This window comes from Dipodomys merriami, unplaced genomic scaffold (genome assembly GCF_024711535.1).
Source record: "Dipodomys merriami isolate MVZ:Mamm:240054 unplaced genomic scaffold, mDipMer1.0.p SCAF_637, whole genome shotgun sequence".
NCBI lineage: Eukaryota > Metazoa > Chordata > Mammalia > Rodentia > Heteromyidae > Dipodomys > Dipodomys merriami.
In genome coordinates this window covers 55606-81115 of record NW_027206221.1, presented here as the reverse complement: position 1 = coordinate 81115, position 25510 = coordinate 55606, and the positions used below count along the sequence as shown (strand labels likewise).

The 25510-nt window shown below is 42.2% G+C and overlaps 1 protein-coding gene across 1 annotated transcript in view; it reads right to left on the bottom strand.

The window, feature by feature from the left end:
• Nucleotides 1-4725: 4725 nt before the first annotated feature.
• LOC138815313 (phosphoglucomutase-1) overlaps nucleotides 4726-25510 on the bottom strand; it is a 58357-nt gene continuing 37572 nt past the window's right edge. The window contains exons 6-11 of the mRNA XM_070004653.1: nucleotides 25253-25407; nucleotides 22308-22423; nucleotides 13037-13172; nucleotides 9231-9414; nucleotides 7392-7526; nucleotides 4726-5361 (exon numbers count right to left, since the gene is read on the bottom strand). Coding sequence (XP_069860754.1) covers nucleotides 5272-5361; nucleotides 7392-7526; nucleotides 9231-9414; nucleotides 13037-13172; nucleotides 22308-22423; nucleotides 25253-25407 — 816 coding nt within the window. The 3' untranslated portion in view covers nucleotides 4726-5271. The remainder of the gene's footprint in view (nucleotides 5362-7391; nucleotides 7527-9230; nucleotides 9415-13036; nucleotides 13173-22307; nucleotides 22424-25252; nucleotides 25408-25510) is intronic.

The window sequence follows — 25510 nt, the reverse complement described above, 5'->3', positions numbered from 1 at the left end:
AGGATAGGAATAGCCCTCCTGTCATGGTGTAGAATGAAGCTAGAGAACAATAAAGACAGAGAGCTTTTCTGCACCAAAGCTTGTGAAAAGCCAGCAGTGCAGACTGCTCCTCAGAAGAGCTTTCTGGCAGCTTGAAGAACAGCAGGCTGTGACTCACAGATGTGCTTTCTGGGAAGTTATTAGCCCATATCCTCAGATCTGACTTAATGAATCTAGGTGGAGCTCTCCACACTGGGTGAAAACCAAAGCCAAACTCTCAGAAGTTCCCAAAGGCAGACAGACAGACTGTCAGACAGATGGCAGGCAGACTCACTAGGCAATGCTGACCCTGCACTTACATGATAACATGGCAACTTGTGGGAATGTGTGCATCTCCTTCTGGTGATGGGAACCAATAAGACTCCATGTACCTGCTTTGTGCTCTGAAACACACAGCCCAGGACCCCAGGTCCCTTTATGCAAATTTGTTCAATGGGCACTTCAGGGCTTAGGCCTGGCTCCATTGATTCTACTCCTGGAAGAAAAACCACCTCTTTCTGTCTTCAATAGAAATAGAAAATTATCTCCAATTAATCACTTTTCTGCAACTAATCCCCTAACTAATTGTTGTAGCAACAGTTAACCGCATGTCTTTTGATATTTAACATGGTTTTGTTGTCGATTTGAGTTAGGGACTTGCTATGTTGCCCAGGTTAGCCTTGAATTCCTGGGCACAAGCAATCCTTCCTCAGCTTCCTAAGTATTCAGTGACTACAAGTGTGCGTCTTGGCACCTAGCAAATTAAGTCTATTTAAAATGATTATGATGCTTATCTCCTGACTGTGGCTAGTATCCCTGTCCTCTGAGACTTTCCCACCTTCAGCCTCTAAAGCTCCTGATAGAAGAGTTCTTACTGAGCTGGTATACTACCTGTGAAGGCTGATTGTATTAGGTATCACCTGTAAAATAAAGATAATCCTTCTAGACAAGCACCAGTGTGGCTTGTAATAGTAGATACGCAGGAGGCAGAGACCAAAGATCATAATTCAAAGCAAGCGTGGGCAGACAAATCCATGAGACTATCTCCAAAATAATGTAAGCAAGCAAGCAAGTAGTCCAGGGCACTAGAAAAAGCTCAACTAGATAGACACAGAAGCTCAGAGGAAAGGATGTTTGTTTAGGTTGAGACCTGGGGAATGAACAGGAAATCTTCAAGGTATGGTGGAGGATGAGGTAGAGGGGGAAGCAGCTCAGGCAGAAAAATGCGAGGAGGCATGGTATTTATAAGAAACTACAAGCATTCCCACAAGGCTGCCCCCAAGATTCTCCCAGTAAGGCACAAAGTCAACCATGAGCAGGGCTGATGGGGTAAGCAGCAGGTGGGGAGTCTTTGGGCTTCAGCATTCGAGCACTTGGCAGGTGCTGGGGGAATGCATCACTGGGCACAGGAGCACAGGCCACGCAGGGGGCGGCTTGCAGGGAATGCAGTGAAGACCCCCCACATGCTATCTAACTCACACATCCCACCCCTTCACTGGGGCCTCTGGAGGGGGGTGGGGTATGTCTGAAGACTGGCTTCCAGAGGATTCTTTTACAGAAAGCCTGGCTTCTAAGAGTCAAGACATGTAACAGAAAGCAGCATGGATGAATTCTGGGGCCCAGGAAGAGACCCAGGTTGCAGAGCATGGCCTAGAAAGGCCAAGGGGACGGCATCCTCAGCGCTGCGGAGAACTTGGGCTGAGCTTTCCTTCTCGATGAGGCGGGCCTGGGAAGCCAGGCCTTACCTGGGCCATGGGAAACATCCTGGACTTCTTCAGTAGGAATTGAACGTCAAACGTCAAAGCAAGGGGCAAGTTAACATTTCAATTTCAAATTTCCAATCCAGTTTTCTTATTATAAGCCTTACCCCAAAGACACGTGTGACTCACCAAACACACCAGCCCCGGGAGCCGGAGGCCTGTTGCTGCTGTAGGCCAGCCTTGTCTGACCTACACTCCACAGGACTCAGGTGTTGGTGTCTCTCTAACAGCCACAGAAAGAGAAAGACCAGCCCTTCTCCACACCCACACCTCCTCCCTAGGATCTAGCCACCTTCCCATTCATCCACTAAGCTTTCAGCTCCCAAGCTGTAGACAAATGGGGTCAGGAAAAAGTAGTTGAATTATAATCAGGGATGAGGAGACAATTTTCAAAGCCATTCCAGGGGCCACAAGACTGGATGGAGAGGCAGAAAAGAGCCATGAAAGGTAAACAGAATTCCAGTCCCACCACACAATCCCTGAGGATCTGGTATACGTTACTTAAGCTTCTATTGCGTTTCGGATGATTTGATTATAAAATAGGAAAAATAATGTCTTGCATCTCTCCCAGCATCTACAACAAAATAAGTGCCTGGGAAATACTCATTTTAATAGCAAGTATTTTATTGCCTACTTGCCTCATGACATTTATCCTACATTTATCTTCTACTGGTGCTGGACTTGACCCCCCAGCCCCACCCGAGTTACTCTCATGGGCAGGTGAAGGCAGTAACTGTGACACACACCCTTCCTTCCCATACCTCTCACATTTAATGTGGCTTAGTATCTATATCTTAGGAGACTGATTTATCCAGATTTTGAGATTTCTAGGGGACAATAGTGCTTAGCTGTTTCTAGCACTCAAGGCACACAGAATCCTCCCCTTAATGAATAAAATACAGGGATATTGTACAACTTTTATTTTTTTTCCTTACAAGTAGCCAGTCCACAGAACAGGTAGAGCAGTGGCGAGTTATGCACAGGGCTAGAGTGACACTGTCTGGAGTATCCACCATTTCTCAATAGTGTGACTTTGTGAATAATTGGAACTCACCTATAATATGGGGATATTCAGAGTACCTGCCTCATGAAGTCATTGGGAGCATTTAAAGACTATGTGGAGCAAGGCACTGGTGGCTCATGCTTGTAATACTAGATACTCAGGAGGCTGAGATCTGAGGATCATAGTTCAAAGCCAGCCCTGGCAGGAAAGTCCATGAAACTGTCATCTCCAATTAACCACCCCAAAACTGGAAGTGGCCCTGTGGTAGAGTGCTAGAGTGCTAGCCTTGAGCAAAGAAGCTTAGGAACAGAGCCCTGAGATTTTGAGTTTGGGTTGCATGACCGATAAAGAAAAAAAAAAAAAAAAACTAGGGCTGGGAAGGTGGCTCGGTGGTAGAGTGCTTTCCTCGCTTGAGGCCCTGGGTTTGATTCCTCAGTACCACATAAGCAGAAAAAGCTGGAAGTGGTACTGTGACTCAACTGGTAGAGCACTAGCCTTGAGCTGAAGAGCTGAGGGACAGTGCCCAGGCCCAGATTTTAGGCCCCACAACTTAATTAAACCTAATTAATAATAATTTTAAAAAAGGGTATGTAAAAAGCATTTAGAGTTAATGTTGAATAAGTATTCTTCTTTATTACCATCAGTCATTATCATTACCATCATCACAATCATTCATTATAATCATCACCCGCACCAACCTTCAGCATCACACTACCACCACTACTACCACCATCATTAGCACCACTAGCATCACCACTACCATCACTGTATTATCCTCAATAGCCCCACCACCATTACCAACACAACCATCATCATTAGTCATGAACGCTCAACTCTTGTGTATTGGGCTGGACTCCCTTGTTTACTGGCAATGCTGAAAATCTCATCCCAGGTAAAAATGTTGCCACCTAACCACAGAGTCCACACTGCATGGCAGAGGGCTGCAGGGCTGGGTTGCCTTTCTGGAAGAGCCAATGTGGCAAAGTGACTTGCAAGCCATAAAATGTATTGTAACTATCAGTATTATAGCTCTTGTACTGTAATATTTCAAAATCTAGACAAAGTAACATAAATGTGATCGCAGTTTCTGTTTACCTGACAACCTTCTATGAACCAAATACTGTGCTCACTGACTTTCATAGGTCTACTCACCTAATGCTCCTCAAGCACCCAAAATGTTAGGATTCTTTTCCTCCCCCATTTTAAAGATGTGGGGAATGACACCCACAGAATCACTCAAGGTTGCAGATGGAGTTCACACTCAGATCTGCTGGCTCTCAGGTTTGTGTTTGTATCTCCTCAGTCATGTGTGGGTTAAACAGAAATGTTCTTTCCAAGATGGCTGGAATGCCAGTGGTTGATTTCCAGCCAGATGCCAGCAATCCTGCTCTCAGATTGTGAGAGTTGTGCCTCTGATCCTTTAATAGGTACATAGCATCTCAACACTGCAAGGCATTGCTTCACTCGGTCAATTTGAACTCCTTTCCCTGGATCCAAGTTAACTTCTTTGTCTACCTTGGGAGGATCCAGAGCTAGGATGACATTATTAACATTGAAAATTATGGGGTTTTTTTTTGGGGGGGGGTTCGGTTGTGGGGCCTGGGCGCTGTCCCTCAGCTCTTCAGCTCAAGGCTAGCGGTCTACCACTTGAGCCACAGCACCACTTCCGGCTTTTTTCTTTTTGCTTATGTGGTGCTGAGGAATCGAACCCAGGGCCTCAGGCATGCAAGGCAAGCGCTCTACCACTGAGCCACCTTCCCAGCCCAGAAAATTATGGTTTCTGAGTCTAAGGATTTTCAACCTAGACCAGAGACCATTTTGCTTTCTAGCTAAGATAGCAAAACAAAATATAATCTACTCCCATCTGCAAAAAAAACCCAAAGTATTTTCTTTCTAAAGTCAAAAGAACACTTTATAGCTACAAAAAAAAGACAACAAACAATAGTAGCTTATTCTGCTTTAATATCCCCAAAGATATGTGCAAATGGAACTATATTGCAGAAATCCACAGACAAGTACGTCTCACTCAGAAGAAAGCCGATTGGAGAGAAGGCACCAGAATTTGCACTTTGTTGACTTACATGTAAACAGTAAACTGGGGGAGGGAGAGGAACATTTGCTGTCATTTCATGGGTGCATCCTAGGGACGAAAGATGGCCTGGAGGGCTGGCACTCAGCCTCAGCTTCCGCTACGGTGTAAACAGGGCCTGATGCTAAGGAGACAAACACCCACACAGCGGCAGTGCAGAAGGGCATGAGGAGGAGTGGACATTAAAAGAGCCCACAGGTCCTCTTTTCCTCACCCTCACAGCTCCCAAGGGTATCCCATTGGCAGTGTCTTATGAATGCACCGTTTGTCAACAACTAGGAAGTGGACAAATCAAATCCTAAAAAAGCCTGGGCGAATGCATTTTTGTGTCTGTCCATACTCCTCAATCAGATGGCGTGGCTCTGCTGTAAGTGGAGGGACATACCCCAGGGACGGTTTTCTTAGGTAATGACGGTGGGCGCGGTGCGTCCCGTCCTCTCCTGGAGCTGAGAGACCTTCAGAGCAATGGAAATGAGGGGGGCCAACATGACCTGAGGGAAACACAAAACAAAGAACTTTTTCTACCGTTTTAAATATATGCTTAGCTTCAAACCTAACAGCCCCTGATTCCAGAGTCTACTCCAGATGTCACAAGATTCTTCTAACTCTGTTAAGTCTAGGCATACAATGCACATGAATGATTATAGGCATCTAGTAAATCTCAGATCTCAGCTACTGGGAGCCTATGTATCTGAAATCCTGTACCTTTAACCACAATCTCCCTATCCCTGCAGCCTCCAGCTCCTGCTAACTACCTTTCTACTAACTATTTCTTTGTTTATAGATTGCATATATGCATGAGATCATGCAGAATTGATCAGAGCCTGGCCTATTTCACTAAGGATAATGTTCTCCAGGTTCACCCAGGTTGCCACAAATGGAAGGACTTCTTCATCTTTCTAAGATGGAATCATTTTTGGTGATGTGATTGTGACCCATCTCTATCCCTTTCATCTGCTGATGTACACTTTAGGTTAGCACTACTTGGCTGTTGTGAATAATGCTACAATGAACATAGATTGCAGATGTTTTTGAGAGTAATGACTTGAGTTCCTTTGGATATACATTAGAAGAGGGAATGCTGAATCACATGGTAGTTCTGTTCTCTCTCTCTCTTTTTTTTTTTTTTGTCCTACTCCTGGAGCTTGAACTTAAGAGACTAGGGGCTGTCCTTGAACTTTTGTGCTCAAGGCTAGGGCTCTACCACTTGAGCCATAGCTCTACTTATGACTTTTTGGTAAGTTGCAAAGACCTTCCTGCCCAGACTGGCTTCAAACTGTGATCCTCAGATCTCACCCTTCTCAGCAGCTAGGATAGCAGGCATGAGCCACTGACCCCATTCTTCAATTTTTTTTGAAACTTCTATATTGATATCAAAACGGCTGCACCAATTTATATTTCTACAACAGTGTGCAATTATGTTCTATTTTCTCCATTTCTCTACCAACAGTTAACATTTATCTTAGACAATAAGCATCCTGACAGGTGTGGTTATATCTCATTGTGGTTCTGATTTGCATTTCTCTAGTGATTAGTGATGTTGGTCAACTTTTTGCATACATGTTGACCGTTTGTATGCAGGTGCCATTTAACAGGGCATCTCAGTACAAGTCCTCTTGGCGCCTTTACAGTACAGTATGTGTTGTGAAAGGCCAAGAGGAGGGAATGTAGCATGCATAAATGTTCTGTAGCTATGAAGCTCTGGCTGCAGGGCATGTGGCAAGAAGGAGGAACTCACTTGGGGAAATGCCCCTGTGCCCCACTCCTCCTAATTCTTCCACTTTAGTGACTATCCTCCAAGTTCACGGTCTCACCCCGGGTACCTTCCCACTCTGACCTACCCCTGGAGACTCTGTGAGTAGGATTGGGAACTCAACTCATCAGGCTACAAGTTGGCAGACTTTTCTTTGAATACTCATAAAACTGCCTCTCCTTGTGGAGCAGGTGATCCACCAAGCAAAGTGACGAGTGACAGGCCAGAACACCAGAGAGGGGCTGATATGAAGATTAGTGGTGCGCATCAGTAATACTAGCTACTCAGGAGGCTGAGATCTAAGGATCAAAGTTCAATGCTGGAAAGTCCATGAGACTCTTATCTCCAAGTAAAAGACAGAAACAGACCTGTGGTTCAAATGGTAGAGAACTAGCAACTTTTAGCGAAAGAGCTAAGGGACAGCAGCACATAGGACCTGAGTTCAAGCCCCAGTAGTGGTGCACGTGCGCGCACACACACACTATCCAGTGTTTCCTACTTTCTAGGCATACAAACCTATTCAGCATTGCTTAACCTTTCTATGTCTCAGTTTCCTAATCTGTTAGTTGAGAGTATAATACTTCACATCATTTGAGAATTAAATGAATACATCTGTGCTATAGGTTTAAAGTAATAGTTGGGCAAATGCTCAGATCTTTGTTTCTTATTATTGTTGTTGCTGTTGACCTAATGAATGAGACATAGAGGAAAGTGCGCACAACTCAGTGCAAGCACTGAAGTAGTCAGGGCGCAGGGACTGGGTATTACCTGGGGGTCCTGGTTGATCTTGGCAGCGTCCTTTTCGTAGCTATCGATGTATAGTCGAATGGTGGCTCCTGCACTCCCAGTACCGCTCAGACGGAAGATGATTCGAGATCCATCTGCAAAAATGAGCCGCAAGCCCTACAAAAGGTAAGCAGAGGTTTTTTGTTTTGTTTTGTTTTTCCTCCACAACAGGCAGGAAGGGAGATTGAGGACTGGCAAACTAGAAGAGGTCCATTTAGAGACCTAATCTCATCCATACTCAACCCATCAGAGGATTAGCTACTTGATAAATGGCAGCAACTGCGCCTCAGGGGTCTGCCTTCTGCCCGCCTCTCACTGCATCCAGACCATGGGACTTAGCTAATGCGGGAGATGCATTTCCAAGGTCAGGCGGGAGATATGATCTGGGTGAGGCTGGAGAACAGGAGGGCTCCTCTCCCCTCCCCTCTGATTTATGGACTCCCCATTCCAATGTGAAGCTTACTAAACAAGTAAGTAGAACTGCTGGGTACAGAAATTTGATTCTCAGTCTGGCTGAAACCAGAGCAGAAGAGTTTCCAGACAGATGAAGGAAAGGGCGAGCACGGGAGGCCACGTGTTGCAGGTGACAGCTGTGCCCAACCTATCAGACAGGACCCGCTGGCCAATGTCCTGCGTGTGTGTGATAATTCCAAGTGGGGTCCCATGAGGGGCAGGGCTGATGAGCCCATCCTTCTTGCCATCGTCCTCTTTTCCCTCTCTGGAAGTACCTGAGACTCATTTCAAGGAAAAGTTGGGGACTCTGGAGTAGATATTCCACAGGGAGGAAGACGAGGCCAGGCCACTGTCCTTAGACAGTCAGTCTATTAGTGCATAAGAGGGTGAACTGTGTTCGTGCAAGGAGAGGCTGTTGCTGGCACCAATCCTCATCTAGTTTCAATCCTGCCATTTATTAACCATCCTCAGAAAAGACAAATGGAATACTGAATACATTCTCCAGTTGATTGTCATAAAAATGTGCTCAGTTCTCACTCACTGTTTTTTGTTTTCCAGAGAGAGGGACACACTAGGTTAGTCTCCTTCCCCCACAACATCGAAATTCTAAATTTTAAACTCTATTTTGATTACTTTGCAGAAGCTCTGCCTTCTTTGGAATATTTTCTATCCTAGCTGGTGTTCCTCGTAAATGCTCAGGTTTTCAAATTCTACAAAACAATGCTGCAGCCTATTCCTTACATAGAGCAGCCCATAGTTACGAAGATAATCCCTGCTTCTACTTTTTCCAGCCCTTAGTACCTGGCACACAATGACAGAAACCTTAACAATTCTGTCACCACCCAGGATCGTCCAGTTGCTCACTGTGGTATCCCGTTATGTGCTGCCTTGTTGGCTGAGTCACAGACATCAAACCATTAATACTTCTAAGTCCAGGAATGTTTAGTAAGAATTTTGATCCTATGAAAGAAACATGTAGACAATACTACTTTCACAGTCCTTCATCTATAATCTTTGGTCAGAGAAAGAGAGGAGTTGAGATGGAAGGCTACAGTTTACCTTTCCTAGATTCTAGCCTCCTTTCCACACATACACTTGAAATCTATGCATGGTTCCAGAGAATGCAAAAGTCCCTCTGCATGTTGATTCCAAATTCCAGAGCACAGGTGATTGCACAAAACCAGGGCAAAATCCATTGTCCATAGGAGTGCATGAGAGTCTTTCTGGGAAATCAGGTGAGAATGATTACCCCAGAGAAAAAAATAGGCCAGCCTAGGATACCCTGGCCAGGGGCATGTTCAAGTTTCTTTTGAAGTTTCAGAGATACAATCCCAGGGTTCTCCTCACCATTCTCCAATCTGGTCCTACCTGATGTTTTGAAACGCTTCCATCCACTGGGTCATTGTATTCAAAGTTATCCGCTTTCTCCACAGTGTAGACTTTGTCATTTGCAGAGAACTGCTTCCCCACAAAGGAGCGGTCCAACATCAGGGCCTCCAGGTCCTTCATCATCTTGTTTGCGCCCTCCGCTTCGACCTCCTCGTAATCATACCTGGAAGGAGTCACATTGTTGAAACTCTAGGCTGACTTCAGAGCACACTGAGGTACATAGCCCTGTCTTCATCATTTTCCTTGCCCACCTCTAGAGCTCTCTAACTTCAACTGGCAGAAACAGCCTGTTAGCCATTGGGATGGAGCAGGCCAGAATCAATGGATGATTTCATAGAAAAGGCAGGGTCTTCTGAATAAGCAGAAAACTCTTATCTTGGCTTCTGTATGGAGTAAAGCTCAAAGATGCTTTAAAGGCTCTGGAGAGATACCAACTAACATTGTACCCTCACCTACTGAGGAAGAAAAAAAATCAAAGCTCTTATTATCTCCAGAGAACTCCACACCAACAAGCTCAGCGCTCAAGCCCATCTCTTCCCACCATTTTGGGATGAAGGCTGGGACTTTTCCCAGTCTGTGACCTGCCTCAGGTTGCTGAGTCTGGCTAAGGAGAGTGCCAGGCTCCACAGGAGCCTCCTAGCAAAGCCAGGGTTTCACTGATCAGAACAAGGAGCCACCAGCTAACTTTTTATACTTGAAAATCCGCCCATACTGCTTCAGAGGGATGGATTCAGGTCCAAAATGCTCTGACTTCACCCTGATAGAAGATGCTCCTTGAGGATGCCAAGGGGCCAAGACAAAAATGAAATTTTTCCTTTTTCCTATTTTTCCTTTAAAACTTGACCTTAACTTTGTTCCTATCAGGTTAAAGACTCTTACAGGTTTTCTTTTTCTTTTCTTTTTGCTGGTGGGGGGGGGCTGAACTCTGGGCCTGGGCGCTGTCCCTCAGCTCTTCAGCTCAAGGCTACCACTCTACCACTTGAGCCACAGTGCCACTTCTGGCTTTTTTCTGCTTATGTGGTGCTGAGGAATCGAACCCAGAGCCTCATGCATGCAAGGCAAGCGCTCTACCACTGAGCCACCTTCCCAGCCCCTCTTACAGGTTTTCTTGATCCAGTTGTCGCACTCTCTCTTAAGAGAATAATTTTTTCAGAAGCTCAAATGAACAGAGTCTGTATTTGTTTGCAATAGTAAAACAAATACTATACAAATATATATAAGATGACACCTTTGGGACATGAGAATACTAGGGGGTTAAGGTCAACTTATTCCAGTAGTCTATGAGTCAAGAATAAGACAGACCTCTTAATCTTGAAGTCAGCCTCTTCCCCACAGTGAATATGATAAAGAGCAAGAAATTACAACCAGGTGCTTATGCTTTATGTCTATGACCCCTTTGGTTGTCCAAGGGAACTGTTTTATGAATCCTAGGCACAGGGGGGTGGAATGGTAAGAACTTGGGCCTTACTGTCAGGTAGACCAAGCTATGACTCCAGCCTCTGCTGGCTGCTAACTGTAACGTTTAGCAGTTTTCTGATCTTCTGGAACATCAATTACCTTGTCAATAACTGTTTAGAGGCAGATGCGACATAATTAATATAACGTGCCTACTAGTATTGTGATTCAAAAAGTGGAAATTCTGAGTACTTGATTTGTAATTATGGTTAGCAGTTATCATTAGCAAACAACCCAATTAGTTTATCATTAATGAAAATATGGTAAAATAGTTTCTAAATGGAAGGGGTTTTGTTTTTGTTTTTGTTTTTTGTCGGTTGTGGGGCCTGAACTCTGGGCCTGCTTGTCGGTTGTGGGGCCTAAACTCTGGGCCTGTTTGTCGGTTGTGGGGCCTAAACTCTGGGCCTGGGCACTGTCCCTGAGCTCTTCAGCTCAAGGCTAGTGCTCTACTACTTGAGCCTCAGCACCACTTCCAGCTTTTTCTGCTTATGTGGTGCTGAGGAATCGAACGCAGGGCCTCATGCATGCAAGGCACTGAGCCACCTTCGCAGCCCCTGAATGGAAATTTTTAACTACTTTAAGAATGACTCTCTTACCTAAATGCAGTGGCTCATGCCTGTAATCCTACCTACTTGGGAGGATCACAATTTAAGACTAGCCTGTGCAAAAAAAGTGTGTAAAACTCTATTTAAACAAATAAAAAGATAGGTACAGTGGCATGCTCCTCTCACCCCGGGTTCATGGGAAGCATAAACTGAAGGATTGTAGTTGAGGCTAGCCTAGGCAAAAAATGACATTCTATCTGAAAAACAACAAGAGCAGAAAGAGTTGGGGCATACCTCAACTATGGCTCAAGTGATAGCAAACTTGTCTGGCAAGCACAGGCCTCAAGTTCAAACCCCAGTTACTACCACTTCTTCCCAAAAAAGTAACTCTCTGAACAACTGCTTCTTACCTGATTTCACTCTGACTGCTGTTCATGCATTGAGTTATTCACTTATCTATTCAGAACATATTTACACAGTGACTTCTATGACTCAGAGGATACAAGGGGACGCAAAAACAGATCTGGTCTTGATTTTGTAGAATCTAGACTCTAGCATATTCATAACTGCTGCTGTGAACCACCAGGCTTTCTGGCTCCTGGACAGGACTGCTACATAGTAGTAGCTTTTATCTAAGCTTTCAACAAGGAAGTGTCTTAACTTCAGTGACTTATGCTTCTTAACCAGTATCCTTGATTATGATGATACTCCTCTTAAGGAGCCCAAGTTGCCTATTTCTGCATTCTTTCTTGACTCTCTGAAGATCAAGGATATTGAATCTGAAATACATTTTTAAATAATGACCTAGTCCAACTCACCCATTTAATTTTATTTTTATAAAAAGGTGACTGAAGTCCAGAGAAATTACATCCATCCATTTCTTACTATACTTCTTTTTAAATTTTTTTTAACATTTTCTCTTTATAATTTATATATTTTCTCTTTATAATTTATACTGAGATCTTGGGGAGGGGATTTTACACTTATTAGAGGACAGGCACATTGGAACTGGTGAAAACCTGTACTGGTAAAGAAATTTTTCTTTGTGTTCTTGAGTCTCATGAACACTGAGCATACTTAAATGTGCTATGTGTGACCTACAGGCTCAGATGCATATGTCTTCAAAATAGAAGTATGCACGGAAAAGATGAAAGGTTCTGTTTTATTCACTGCCGAATCCCTGGAACCTGGCAGAAAGCATATATATGGTAGATATTTGTTGAATCAATGAAATATTGACAAGTCTACAGTCTTTGAGAACCTATTCTTATTTGCCCTAAGCATAATTACTTCCATAATTAAAGAAAAATTCTATTCTTTAGTGTTTGATGGTTTAGAAAACACTTTCCAACTCATATTTCCTTTGATTCTTTCAGTAGGTAGACTAATCCCCATTTCTACAAATGAGAAAACTAAGTATAAAAAGAGGTTAAGTGTCTTCCTAATTTAAATAAAGGGAAGAAATGAAATTCAAATCCATTTTTCTCATTCAGAATCCAATGTTATTCTTTATGCTCATCCAACAGGTACATTTTTAAATGCTTCTATGAAAGCATTTGATTATGTTGACAAAATACTTTAAGCTTCTTTCTTTATAGGTGATAAAAAAAATACTTCATCTTGACCGTGAACAAATCATTTTAAAAGCTCCCAACTGGTAGAAGCTGGATCAATTAAAGCTTCCTTATTGCTTCAAACAAGAAAAAAAGACATTGTATGTATAAAACATTTCTCTGCCCATGCCCCCCCCCCCACCTCAAACCCCAGACAGGTGGCCTGTCTCACCTGGTGAAGAAGTTCCGGCCAAACTTCTGCCAATGATCTTTGAGAATGTCCTCCACACTCTGCTTGCGGGTGGCTAGAATGGACAGCCAGGCAAGGACAGCCCACAGCCCATCTTTCTCACGGATGTGGTCAGAACCTGGCAGGAGGGACACGTTTGATCAGAAATGGGGCTCCACCAATGGGGCATAAACTCAACAGTGATCACAACAAACCTAATAAAAATAGTCCCAAAACTTGCCTAAAATTTTGAGTAAACAGAGTCACATATTGAATAAAGAAACACAATACTAAGCAAGAAGTTTCTGCTTCCCAAAGTAATTCAGAAATTTAAGACAAATGTTAGTAAATATAGGTAGAATAATTTGGCAGAAATGCATGTATCAATTACCAAAAAAAACTAAGGGAAAAAATAAAGCTTAAATAAGCAGGAGAGAAACACTACACAAATAAAACTATAGCATCATTTAACAAAAGAAAGTGATGCATGACTTTAATTCTAGTGCTTAGGAGGCTGAGGCAAAAGTATTGTGAGTTCTAGGTTACTCTGGGATATATAGTAAGATCTTGTCTTTATAAATAAATCAAAAAAATCAAAAATAAAATCTACAGAGAGAGAGACCCAAAGTCAGGGAAAGATTTGACTGCATAATAGGTCTCACTTCAAGGCAGTAGGGAAAGAACAGATTAATTTTTCTTTCCTTTAGAAATTTTGGATACTGGGGTTTGAAGTTGGCCCTATACCACTTGAGCCATGCCCTTATCTCTTTTTTGCTTTTCATATATGGTCTTGAATTTATGCCCAAGTTGTTCTGGACTGTAAGCCGCTTATTTATACTTCCTGCATAGCTAGAATGACAGCTATATGAGCCACCATGCCCAGGTAGTTCCAAAGTTCTGACTGAGCTGTCCTCAAACCATGATCTTCCTGATTTCTACCTCAAAATGGATTAATTTTAAAATGGTGTTTATATAACTGGTTCATTTGGAAAAAAAATGTTTATTCATCCTACAAAACAATATCAAAGAGAATTCTATCTGACATAAAACCTTCAAGGCAAAAATTGAAAACTTAAATACTAAAAGACACATATACTCTTTTAAACTTTGGGGGGGGGGGATAAGTACATGCAAATTTTCTATTCATGCAGGAAAATAATTTACTTAAAAATTTCCAATTACATATTACATTACTACAGCTAAATTAAAAGGCCACTAGCATAGTCTGAAGAAAAAAAGGATATGCATAATTATAAGCCAGATGTTTCATACACTCAGTTCAGAAAAATGTCAATAGAAAAACAAAGATATAAATAGGTAACTCACACACAAAAAAATTTACAGGTAATAAATCAATGTGATGAAAAAGAGAGAACCACAATGCTACTTCCTTGATGCCACAAGTTTTGAAACTAGGGGAGATACAAGGGAAATGGGAATCTAACAGGATCCAGTAGGAGAATGCACTGATATCCAATGTGGCAAAAAGTTCCAAAGCCTTAAAATTAAGCCTTCTGATAGAAAAGCAATTCCCATTCTAAATCATCTGAATTTAAGCAGTAGGGATTAGTCAAAGAAACCATGCCACATCTTTCTCATGCTCAGGCGTAGCAAAAATCTTTACCAAAAATATTTTCTTTTTTTAAAAAAAAGGCTCTTTTGGATGCACTTGTGTTCAGGGAAATACTATTCCAAGAGTCAGGTATGGAGCAGAATTTTCATTTTTTATTATTTAAGCTCCTTACTCTAAACAATATAAAATACAGATAATATTGAGCTCTTCTTTCTGATATGAGTATGACTCAATACAATCCCTCTTGTGTCATATTGTGCAAAAATTATGTGTAAAAAAAATTTGTGTCCTATCTTGTGTCCTTTCTGGGTCTTCTTACCATATGTGATTTCCCACCAGGTTTTTGGAGCTTTCAAAGTATCTAGCAAAACACTGGCCACACGGTAGGCAAATGGTAAGTTCCCTTCCTTCCTGACTTCCTCCTTTTATACCCAGACCAAATGGCCTTTCCTCTTTTAGACAAGCTCCCAGCTTATTTAAACTGCAAAATGAGCCCAGATGTCTTTGAGAAACCTGTACGAGACAAGACAGGCTGTGCCATCATCTTTGAGCCCCAATCATCTGCTTTCTCCACTAACAATGCACCTCTTGAGGCATATGTTATTTATCTTTGTAACTAAGTTTGATGACTAGCAAGTACATGGAATGTGGCAGAAAATTAAAGGGCATACATGAATGAATCATTCATTCATTCATTCCTCAATTTCAACATTATCTCTTTTTCTTTTTGGTTCATAAAAATAAGCAACTTTTCCCCAAGTTTCTTTTTTGTTTTGTTTTTTGTCAGTTGTGAGGCTTGAACTCTGGGCCTGGGCACTGTCCCTGAGCTCTTCAGCTCAAGCCAAGTGCCCTACCACTTGAGCCACAGTGCCACTTCTGGTTTTCTGGTGGGTAATTGGAGATAAGAATCTTAGACTTCTTTCCTACCCAGGCTGGCTTTGAACCATGATCCTCAGATCTCAGCAGAATAGCTAGGATTACAGACATGAGCCACGGGTGCCCAGTTTCCCCAAGTTTTTGTTTTTTTTTTGGGGGGGGGTGTCCAGTCGTGGGGCCTGAACTCTGGGCCTGGGTGCTGTCCCTCAGCTCTTCAGCTCAAGGCTAGCCCTCTACCACTTGAGCCACAGCGCCACTTCCGGCTTTTTTCTTTTTGCTTATGTGGTACTGGGGAATTTCGAACCCAGGGCCTCAGGCATGCAAGGCAAGCACTCTACCACTGAGCCACCTTCCCAGCCCCCCAAGTTTTTATCTTTGATCAGATATCACTCATAAAAGTAATAATCCTCATGACCGAGAACTGGCAAATTAGAGATAACAGGTAGTATTTGTCATGCTTTATACAACGAATTTTGGCAATGTTTACCCAGTTTTATTTGCGATGGACTTTTATGTGCCTTTGTAGCTTTATTATTTTTTTTTTTGGTGCTGGTCCCAGGTCATGCATTCAGGGCCTAGATGCAGTCCCTGAGCTTTTTTTTTTTTTTTTTGGCCAAAACTAGCTCTATACCACTTGAGCTACAGCTCCCCTTCTGGCTTTTTGGTGGTTCACTGGAGGTAAGAGTCTCACAGACTTTCCTGCCCAGATTGGCTTTGAACCATGATCCTTGGACCTTAGCCTCCTGAGTAGCTAGGATTATAGGGATGAGCCACCAGCACCCAGCTTACCCTTACTGATTTTTAATAACTTTGCCACTACACACATTTTTTTGCAAACGATGATTATTTTTTGGCAACAGTTCTTCATAAAGCAGAATTCTGGCAGCTTCCCCAATATATAAAGAGCTCACAACAGCAGTATACAACTTGAAACTATTTGTCCATGTTCTACTTCCCTTTTTATTTAAAAAAAGTTAACTGATACATAAAAATATACATTAATTTTTGTAAGAGACAAGACTGAAAGCATGGAGGTAATGTTTCTCCTCCAAATGAGAGACTTGATTTTTGTTCTTTCATGTGGAAATAAAAATCTAAGTCTTACTCAACTGTGACCCAATTGTTTGGAGATAACAAAACCACACACCTAATATTATAAATAAAGTATCTGCTTAGGTAAAAGGAACAAACACTCCATTTCATTTTACAAGATCCTTGGTCTGTTTGGGTATTTTGATTAATTTCATTAGTCATCTTGGATATCTAAAAACTCTAAGTCATTTGGTTATTACTCGGGAAGACTGAGTAAATTCTATTTCCTGCAGTAGTGCAATGAATACCAAAAGGACTAGTGCAAAAAAACAACAATGGTTCATGTATATAGTTCAACAGATTTATATCTGAGGACTAGAAAGGCTGGTCCATGAGACTGAATTCTGTCATTTCTGAGCTTTTTGAAATGGAGTATATCACAATTTTTCTGAGCATCTATGTTATCAATTATAAAAACCTCTCTCATTGTTATGACATTGCTATGATATAACAAGAAGTACTTTGTGTCAAAGACTACACAAATTCCAGATACCCACTATGAAGAAAGACAATTTTTTTCAGCTTTTAGGGAAATGTCATGTTTTCCAATGGCCTCATTAAGCTTTCAAAAATAATGTCCCTCAACTATACATACTGGAGAAAAAGATGGAAACAATATAATCCAACATGCTTTGGACAGTGCAAACAGATTTTTTTAGTTCTTTCTTCTTTTCTCTTGATGAACACAAATTAGCCTGCCTCATTGCGGTTTAACTTTTAAAGAGTAAAGGAAGCCAAGTTCACTTCAGTGTGAGGACGGGGAGAGCATTCTGAGCAGCAGGCTGCCGTCCCAGCCTGCACAAAGGTAATCTGGGTTTTGCTTTGAGTTTCTTCATTTTCACTCCAGCTCAGGGAGCAACTGAGTACCCGGGAATTCCACCCCTTCAGCATCTTCAAACACCTGTCACTGCACTTTGGCCTAATCAGCACCTTGTGTTAAGTACAAACTCAGTCAGGGCATGCTCTGGGTCACAGCCAAGAAAAATGTCAACTCTCATTGAGGGAGCCAAGAGCTAACGGTTAGGGATTGGGTTACACTAGCCAGCACAGTCATCTCTGGAGCTGCCCTGGCTTCTGTCCCTGCCAGGTGACAGCCGGGTGGCTGGGGGGAGTGGGGACAGGGGAAGGGAGAAGTGGCAGCAGGACAGGGATAGGACAGCTGACAAACAGCTACATGGAGCTTTCAGAAGCATCAATGTCTGTTTCTTCTCCCTGCCCATTTCTCTCTCTCCTTGAATTCCCTGAATGTGCTATTCTCTGCCTAGAGATTTCCATCGCACATACTACTATTAACCTGGCTAAGATCTCCTCCAACAACCTTCAACTCAACCCTCTTTGTCCCACTCTGTGTCACTATCTTGTCCCACGGTCACCCCTGCAGGGCCTGCAGTTGGTTCCAGAGTGGTAAATGACCAGGAGACTCTGTCCAGTCCCCTCCTTTGCTTCCTTCTCTGCTTGAAAAATGGACACTGTCACTTGGGAAGGATGGTAAGCTCTGCAGAAAGCCTTCGCCTGGCTACTCACTTGGGGAGGTGGCCCCAGGGGCTCCCCTCAGCACTCCTTCTGCACTTGTGACCACCGTGGGACTTGGTTTCCTTCCCATAAGGTATCTTTAACATAAACCTCACTTTATACCCAATAAACATGAATCAGTGCCTACATGTTCCGAGTACCAATCAATATGAGTAAAAGGCATGTCTTCTGCTCTCATAGATGAGTTCATACATACAGGTAAGAGACAGGCAGATGCTGTTTAACCAAGTTAGTTCCAACTAAGTTCTAAATCTCGTTCTGTTGGGATATTCTGTGTGGGATGCCTCCAGATATGGGAGGCAGCAATATTGCCTGGGGCCTTTGCCTAAAGGAAAATGTACTCACAGCTATGCAAGGGAGAATGGCCAGAGAACAAGACAGAACATCTAGGCCCCTATACCACAGAACCAGGCTGGGTACCCTGAGTACAATCTCCCAGAATACCCAGTAGACAACTGAATTGTAATTACCTAGCAAAGTCAGATTTCCCTTCCCAGATAGAAATTCATTTTGAAGACCTTACTCGCTGTCAGCCTAACCCAGTATCTGAGACACAAATTTCAATTCGTATTTGAAGGATAAATTGGTACAAAGAAGGGCAAATACAGACTTTAAAAAAAAAACAAACAAAAAAAAAAACATGTTTCCAGATACTGGTGGCTCACGCCTGTAATCCTAGCTACTCAGAAGGCTGAGAGCCAGAGGGTTACAGTTCAAAGCCAGCCTAGGCCAAAAAAAAAAAAAAATGTCTGCAAGACTCCATCTCTAAAATAAGCTACAAAACTGGGTTGGAGGTATGATTCAGGTGGTAGAACACCAGCAAAGAAACTTGAGAAAGCATGAGGCTCTTGAGTTCAAACTCTGGTACTGGGAAGGAAGGATGAAAGGAGGGAAGAAAGGAAAGAAAGAAGAGAGGAAGGAAGGAAGGAAGGAAGGAAGGAAGGAAGGAAGGAAGGAAGGAAGGAAGGAAGGAAGGAAGGAAGGAAGGAAGGAAGGGGAAGAAGGAAAGGAGGGAAGGAGGGAAGAGAGAAAGAGAAAGGGAGAGAAAGAGAGAAAAGAAAGAAGGAAAGGAGAGAGAAAAAGAAAAAGGATGAAAGGTAAGAAGGAAAGAAAGGGTGACAATGGAAATATACAAAGCATTAATAGTATGTCTCTTCAAATGATCACTTCTATATGATACTTGATCACTTTCATAGATAGGACAAGGAAAAAATACTTCCAATCTCTACATCTAAAAAAATATAACTTACTGGTATATTCTATCAAGTTCAACCTCAACTAGGTTTCTTCTCCTTTTCCCCAAATGCCTCATTTTCCTGAAGGAATGTTTCAAAAATAGCAACATTCTGTACTATTCAGTGATTTCCCTTTGAAGCCCAAAGTAGAACAGGGCTGATGCTCTCTGCCCTCTGCCACTATGAATTAACTATCCAAAACCTAGTGCACTATTTTAAAACCTCAACAATACTATAAAACTTCTTAAAAACGAAATTTATATTAAGAAAAGTGCATGGGGCTAGGTTTGTAGCTTCATGGTAGAGTACTTTCCTAGCATGCACAGGTCCTAGGTTTGAACCAAGAAAAATTTAGAAGTACAATGTCCAACTCTCTAGAAATAATCATTCTACCTACTCTTCATCTGCCAGGCTAACTTTGGAAAATCTGGGCTCAGCTCTAGGCATAAATTTCCAAAGCAAATACTAGTAAGGTCAAAATATCTAGAAACTGGGGCTGGGTCTATAAACAATATTAATGAAGAAAGACTGACAGACAGATAGGTGGTCTGGAGAAGGCAGAACCTGAAAGCTGATTCTAATACTTGAAGCCCTACTGTGTGTGTGACAGAATAGCTGCTTTGTCTTCAGGCCTCTCCCCAGCTAGTGAACAAACCAGGCACTTCTGCTTGGCTCTGGGGTTCTTATTTTCTTTGCTCAGTGTTTTCCACATGGGTCGAATGAAAAAAGATGTTACTTGGGTGTACTACCATGGGCGGAGCAGGGGGGGGGGTGTCTCCCTTCACATAGCGTTGATAAATCATAACTAGTTGCTATGGAAAACCTGGGCCTATGAAAGCGAAAGATTTAATGCTGTTCTGAAACCTCTTCTTAAATACAAAGGAAAAGCTGACTCACTCTACCACATTTCTTCTCAGAAATGAAAACATTTTTTAAGGCTTCCTTGGCTACTGAGGTAAGAAATCTATGTTTATCACTCTGTTTAATCCCTGCAGACTCAAAGGCTAGGCTGTCAAGGTGGCCCCCAAACTTCCTGTCTCAGTAGATGTGATCCTCTACATTTGGGTATAACTGTACTAACAGAGTTCCTTGCAGGAGAATGTTCTGGAACATTCAAATATTTTTGTTACCATGAATATCCATGACAGTGAGGTATATTCTGAGACTACCTCCTAGGTTCCCTAAGCATTCATCTAGTGTCTCTTGGGAGAATGTAGTATTACCCACCTTTTCTGAAGTATGACAAGACTAAGCAGTAGTCTTGTGTATTCTGATTAAAGACCTACATCTTTGGGAAATTACTTAGGACCCTTGGTGGACATAGTACAAACCACCAAATCATCTATTTTTTCTTTTTCTTTTGGTTGTGGGGCTTGACCTTTGGGCCTAGAAGCTATACCTGAGCTCTTTTGTTCAAGTTTAGTGTTCTACCACTTTTGAGCCACAGCTCTACTTCCAGTTTTCTGGTAATTAACTAGAGATAAGAGTTTCATGGACTTTTCTGCCCAGGCTGGCTTTGAACTACGATCCTCAGATCTCAGATTCCTGAGTAGCTAGGTTTACAGGAATGAGCCACCAGTGCCTGGCCTCATCTATCGTTTTTTTTGTTGTTGTTTTGTTTTGGTCGGTTGTGGAGCTTTGAACTCTGGGCCTGGGCACTGTCCCTCAGCTCTTCAGCTCAAGGCTAGCACTCTACCACTTGAGCCACAGCGCCACTTCTGGTTTTCTGGAGGTTAATTGAAGATAAGAGTCTCACGGACTTTCCTGCCCAGGCTGACTTTGAACCATGATCCTCAGATCTCATCCTCCTGAATAGCTAGGATTACAGGTGTGAGTCACCAGCTCCCAGCTTCATCTATCTTTTTAAATACCTTCTAGTTCTATCATATCTATTCATTGTCAAAGAGTGCCACCAGTCTCCCAAGGATGTTAAAGTGCTTAGAACTTTGTAAATATGGGCCTCAGAACTACCAGTTCCTCCCACCCAGCCTACCTATGCATTTGTGGGAAAGGAAGTCAATACTCTGATCTATTCATCATAGCAGGAATTCTGACTCAATTGCAAGGTTGAGAGAATACTGAGTTTTGATCCCCTTTGCTTTGCTGAATGATGGCTATAGAATAACAAAGCATAAGAAGATTACTTTCTTTACTTCAAAATATTGGGTAGGAGCAATAGAAGAGATATACCTTACAACCTGGATGGAGACCAACGCAGGGCAAAGCACACACCTGAGATGATCTTAGGGAAATAGAGACTGATAAAGGCATCATGGGGTAGTAGAAAAAGTCATGGTGGAGGAGGGAGCTCAGATCAGTACTTGGATGGGTAGAGAGGAGGAGGGAGAGCACAAAAAGCAGAATCTAAGTCTTGGATCACCCCCAGAGCATACCCCATTGTACTCTTTCAACGTGCTACACATGCACAAGGATGTATTTTTAATTTCTTGACCACCTACCAATTTATTTCCCTAATGGTCTCCCTTCACTTAGCGTTGATAAATCATAACTAGTTGCTATGGAAAACCTGGGCCTATGAAAGTGAAAGATTTAATGCTGTTCTGAAACCTCTTCTTAAATACAAAGGAAAAGCTGACTCGCTCTACCATATTTCTTCTCAGAAATGAAAACATTTTTTAAGGCTTCCTTGGCCACTGAGGCAAGAAATCTATGTTTATCACTCTGTTTAATCCCTGCAGACTCAATGGCCAGGCTGTTAAGGTGGTCCCCAAACTTCCTGTCTCAGTAGATGTGATCCTCTGAAAGTAAAATTAGCCCTCCTGGCTGAATGCACTTGCTGCTTTTCAGATATGTATACTTCATTGGAGTTGTTATAAATAAATTGTGCTTTGATTTAGAACACATCAGCTACCCTGGTTATTTCAGTGCTATCTTAAGCAGTTTAAGTTTTCACTGGAGGTGGCAGATGTGGAGAAGAAAATGCTAGCACAGGGGTGCAACTTACCAGTCCCGAAGCTCTCCTCTCCACAAAGGGACAGTTTGCTTGCATCCATCAAATTCCCAAAAAACTTCCAGCCAGTTGGAGTCTCATACAAAGCGATCTTTGTAGCATTAGCCACCCTTCAAAGGCATGAAATCAAAGTTACATCACAGCAGGACTGTGAGCAGGGCCGTGTGAGGGATGGAAAAGAGCAACCGTTATTGTAATCAAGGGTCCCATTCAGTACTGCTCGGGTAGACAGCATTCTAAGATTGGTGGAAAATCATAAGAGAAAACTTGGGCACAATGGGTTCTTCTATATGGACTCAGAGGGAAGGGGAGATGAAGAAGAAAGAAAAAAGTCATTCAAATTACAGTTTAATATTTTAGAAGAAAAGAAGCAACAGCAAGAAAATACACAGGGATATCTTGGGAGAGATATTTAAATTCCTATGTCTTGGGTACAGATTGTGTCTACCCAATCTATAAAGACAAAAGAATGGTGTTTTGACAAACATAATCACAGAATTGGAATGTCAGCATTTTTACAGAGGAGAGAATAGGGTCCAGATCAGCCTGGGTCACACAGGCAGGACGACTGACAGCCTGCATTCAGCTTTGCAACCAGTATTCCTTTCATCTCATCAGCAGGCTCCCAATGAAAGCACCAAGTGGGCTCTCCTATTTACCCCAGCCTCTCCAACCCTCTTTTCCTCGGACACATCTTCTACTCCTCAGCAGGTAGCTTTAGGCTGTTTACAACCTTGGGGTGGAGATTGGAGCTTAGTAGTAGAGTATGTGGTAAGTATATGCAAGGGCCTGGGTTCAATCCCTAGCACATAAATAATAAATAAATAAATAAATAAAATATGTAAATACACAATAAAATGTTTAAGTGACTTTTTAGAAAATAACCTATCCTCTTCCCTTGGAACAGAAAATGTTAGCTGCTAAGTTTCATGTGCTATTTCAAGTAAGCTTGTCTTCTTCCTAACAAAGCTCAATCATATTTGGAACCTTACATTTAAAGACAATCAAATCTAGAATTCTGAATTTTAATTTGGGCAATAAGGTGTTTGGGTTACAAGTCTCTCAGTATATCTTATTATTTCAAAAATTGGAATTATACTGTTCCTTGGAGGTGTTTCAAGGCTCAACAAACACATGTCCACAAACTGACTTTCAGCCTCACGTGTAGGAACTGAGAACACAAGCACCAGATTCTAGTTCCTGCTCCAATTTAGCTGTGAAGTCTTGGACAAGACTGCTAACTCTTGACTTTTAACTTTCCCTTCTTTAAAGTAATGACTGCTGGAGGGTCTGGGAATATGGCTTAGTGGTAGAGTGCTTGCCTAGCATGCACAAAGCCCTCGGTTCAATTCCTCAGTACTGCATAAACAGAAAAAGTCAGAAGTGGTCCCATGAGTCAAGTGGTAGAGTGCTGGCCTTGAGCAAAAGAAGCTTGGGGACAGTGCCTGGGCCCTGAGTTCAAGCCCCAAGGCTGGCAACCAAAAAAAAAAAAAAAAAAGGACTGCTGGGAGAATCAGATGAGGTGAAGAACCTAAGGAGTATGGGAACTCCCAAAGACTATGTAGATATTAGTGACTCTTGTTAGCTGAAGTGAATCCAGAACTAATTCTGTAGCTTGTTTAAGAGGAAAATGTATGGGCAAGTGGTGAGGGGCTAGGCTCTGAGTCCAGTCCTGATTCAGCCATTTACTAGCTGGATGATATTTGAAGAACTTAACTCTGTTGTTCTTCTGTCTTCTACCTGTAAAATGAGTTTATACCTAGCCTTTACCTCATTGGGTTGGTATGAGATTAAATGACTAAAACATTCAAAGTAGTTAGCATGAAGGTAATGTTCAGGAAAAGCTTAGCTATTTGTATAAGAGACTACATTTATATACTCAACTTTTCTCCCTATTTCTTGACCTTTTACTTTCCTCCTCCTTTTTTTGTGCAGGTCCTGGGGCTTGAACTCAGATGCTGTCCCTGAGCTATTGGCTCAAAGCTAGGGCTCTACCACTTGAGCCAAAGTTTCACCTCTGACTTTTTTATTAATTAGAGGTAACAGTCTCACAGACATTCTTGTCCAGATCGTCAGATCTCAGTCTCCTGAGTAGCTAGTGCCCAGTTACTCACTCATTTTTGACTATTCATTTAGCAAAAATTTCCAGGGCATCTGACATATTCTAGTAACATTTTCCTTGTTTTCTATTTGTTATTTATTACTTCTTACTTTTTAGTTTTTATGGGTATGGTCTCATAAGCCCCCTTAAAGCCTTCATATAATAAAGTCATATATAATGAATAGAAAAATATAACAATTACCAATAAGCAAATCTGAGATATCAATTGTTTACTGTCACTGGTTTCTATTGCACAAAAACTGAATGTAATTTAAAAGTTTGTTTTTTGTTTTTGTTTTTTTTACCAATTTCATGTTTCTGTTTTAGATTTTGGACAAAAAATAAGTCCAATTGTGTGTGTGTGTATGGCCAATCTAGTTCTTTTGAAACTTTAATATTAATTCAAACTCTTCCTTTGCTAAGTCACTGCATACTGCTGAAGGAAATAATCCTTTAGAATAATGTCTTAGATACGGTGGAAGTGCCATCTATCCATTCATTCACTAACATGCAATCATTCATTCATTTTTTAAATAATGTGTGTGACCTACTGTTTCAGGCAAGCTATAGTCAGACAGGTTCTCCACAGGAGTGGGTAGGCTTCTTGGGCAGCCAATCAAGCAGATGGTCTATAAGGAGTGTGGTAATTGCCAGGATGGAGGAAGTACAGGTTGCTGAGGAAGCTCAGAAGGAAGTTCTAACCCTGAAAACACTCACCCATCCTCTCATACAAGAACTATGGCTACGCAGAAGGGAGGAAGGCTTTCAGGAACAGTGAAGGGCATGGTGACCACCAGGATGATCTGAGAAGGGAGGGCTGAGGGGCTGGCAGACCTACCGATCTAGGGCACCACTTGTAGGCATGCTGCGTGCAAAGCCTCGGACCCCAGTCTGCTGGAAATATGGAATGCTGAAGATGTTGGCGGCAATGACGGCCACAGAGTCTGAAGGGTTCACAAAGAAGCCATGCTTGCCCAAAATCATGTTCCGATCCTTGGGAATAAGTGAGAGAGGCAAAGGAAGACCTTTAAGCTTTATAAAACTGACCCATTATCTCATCCTGAGCTTTAAACATGGGGTTTTATTATTATTGGAT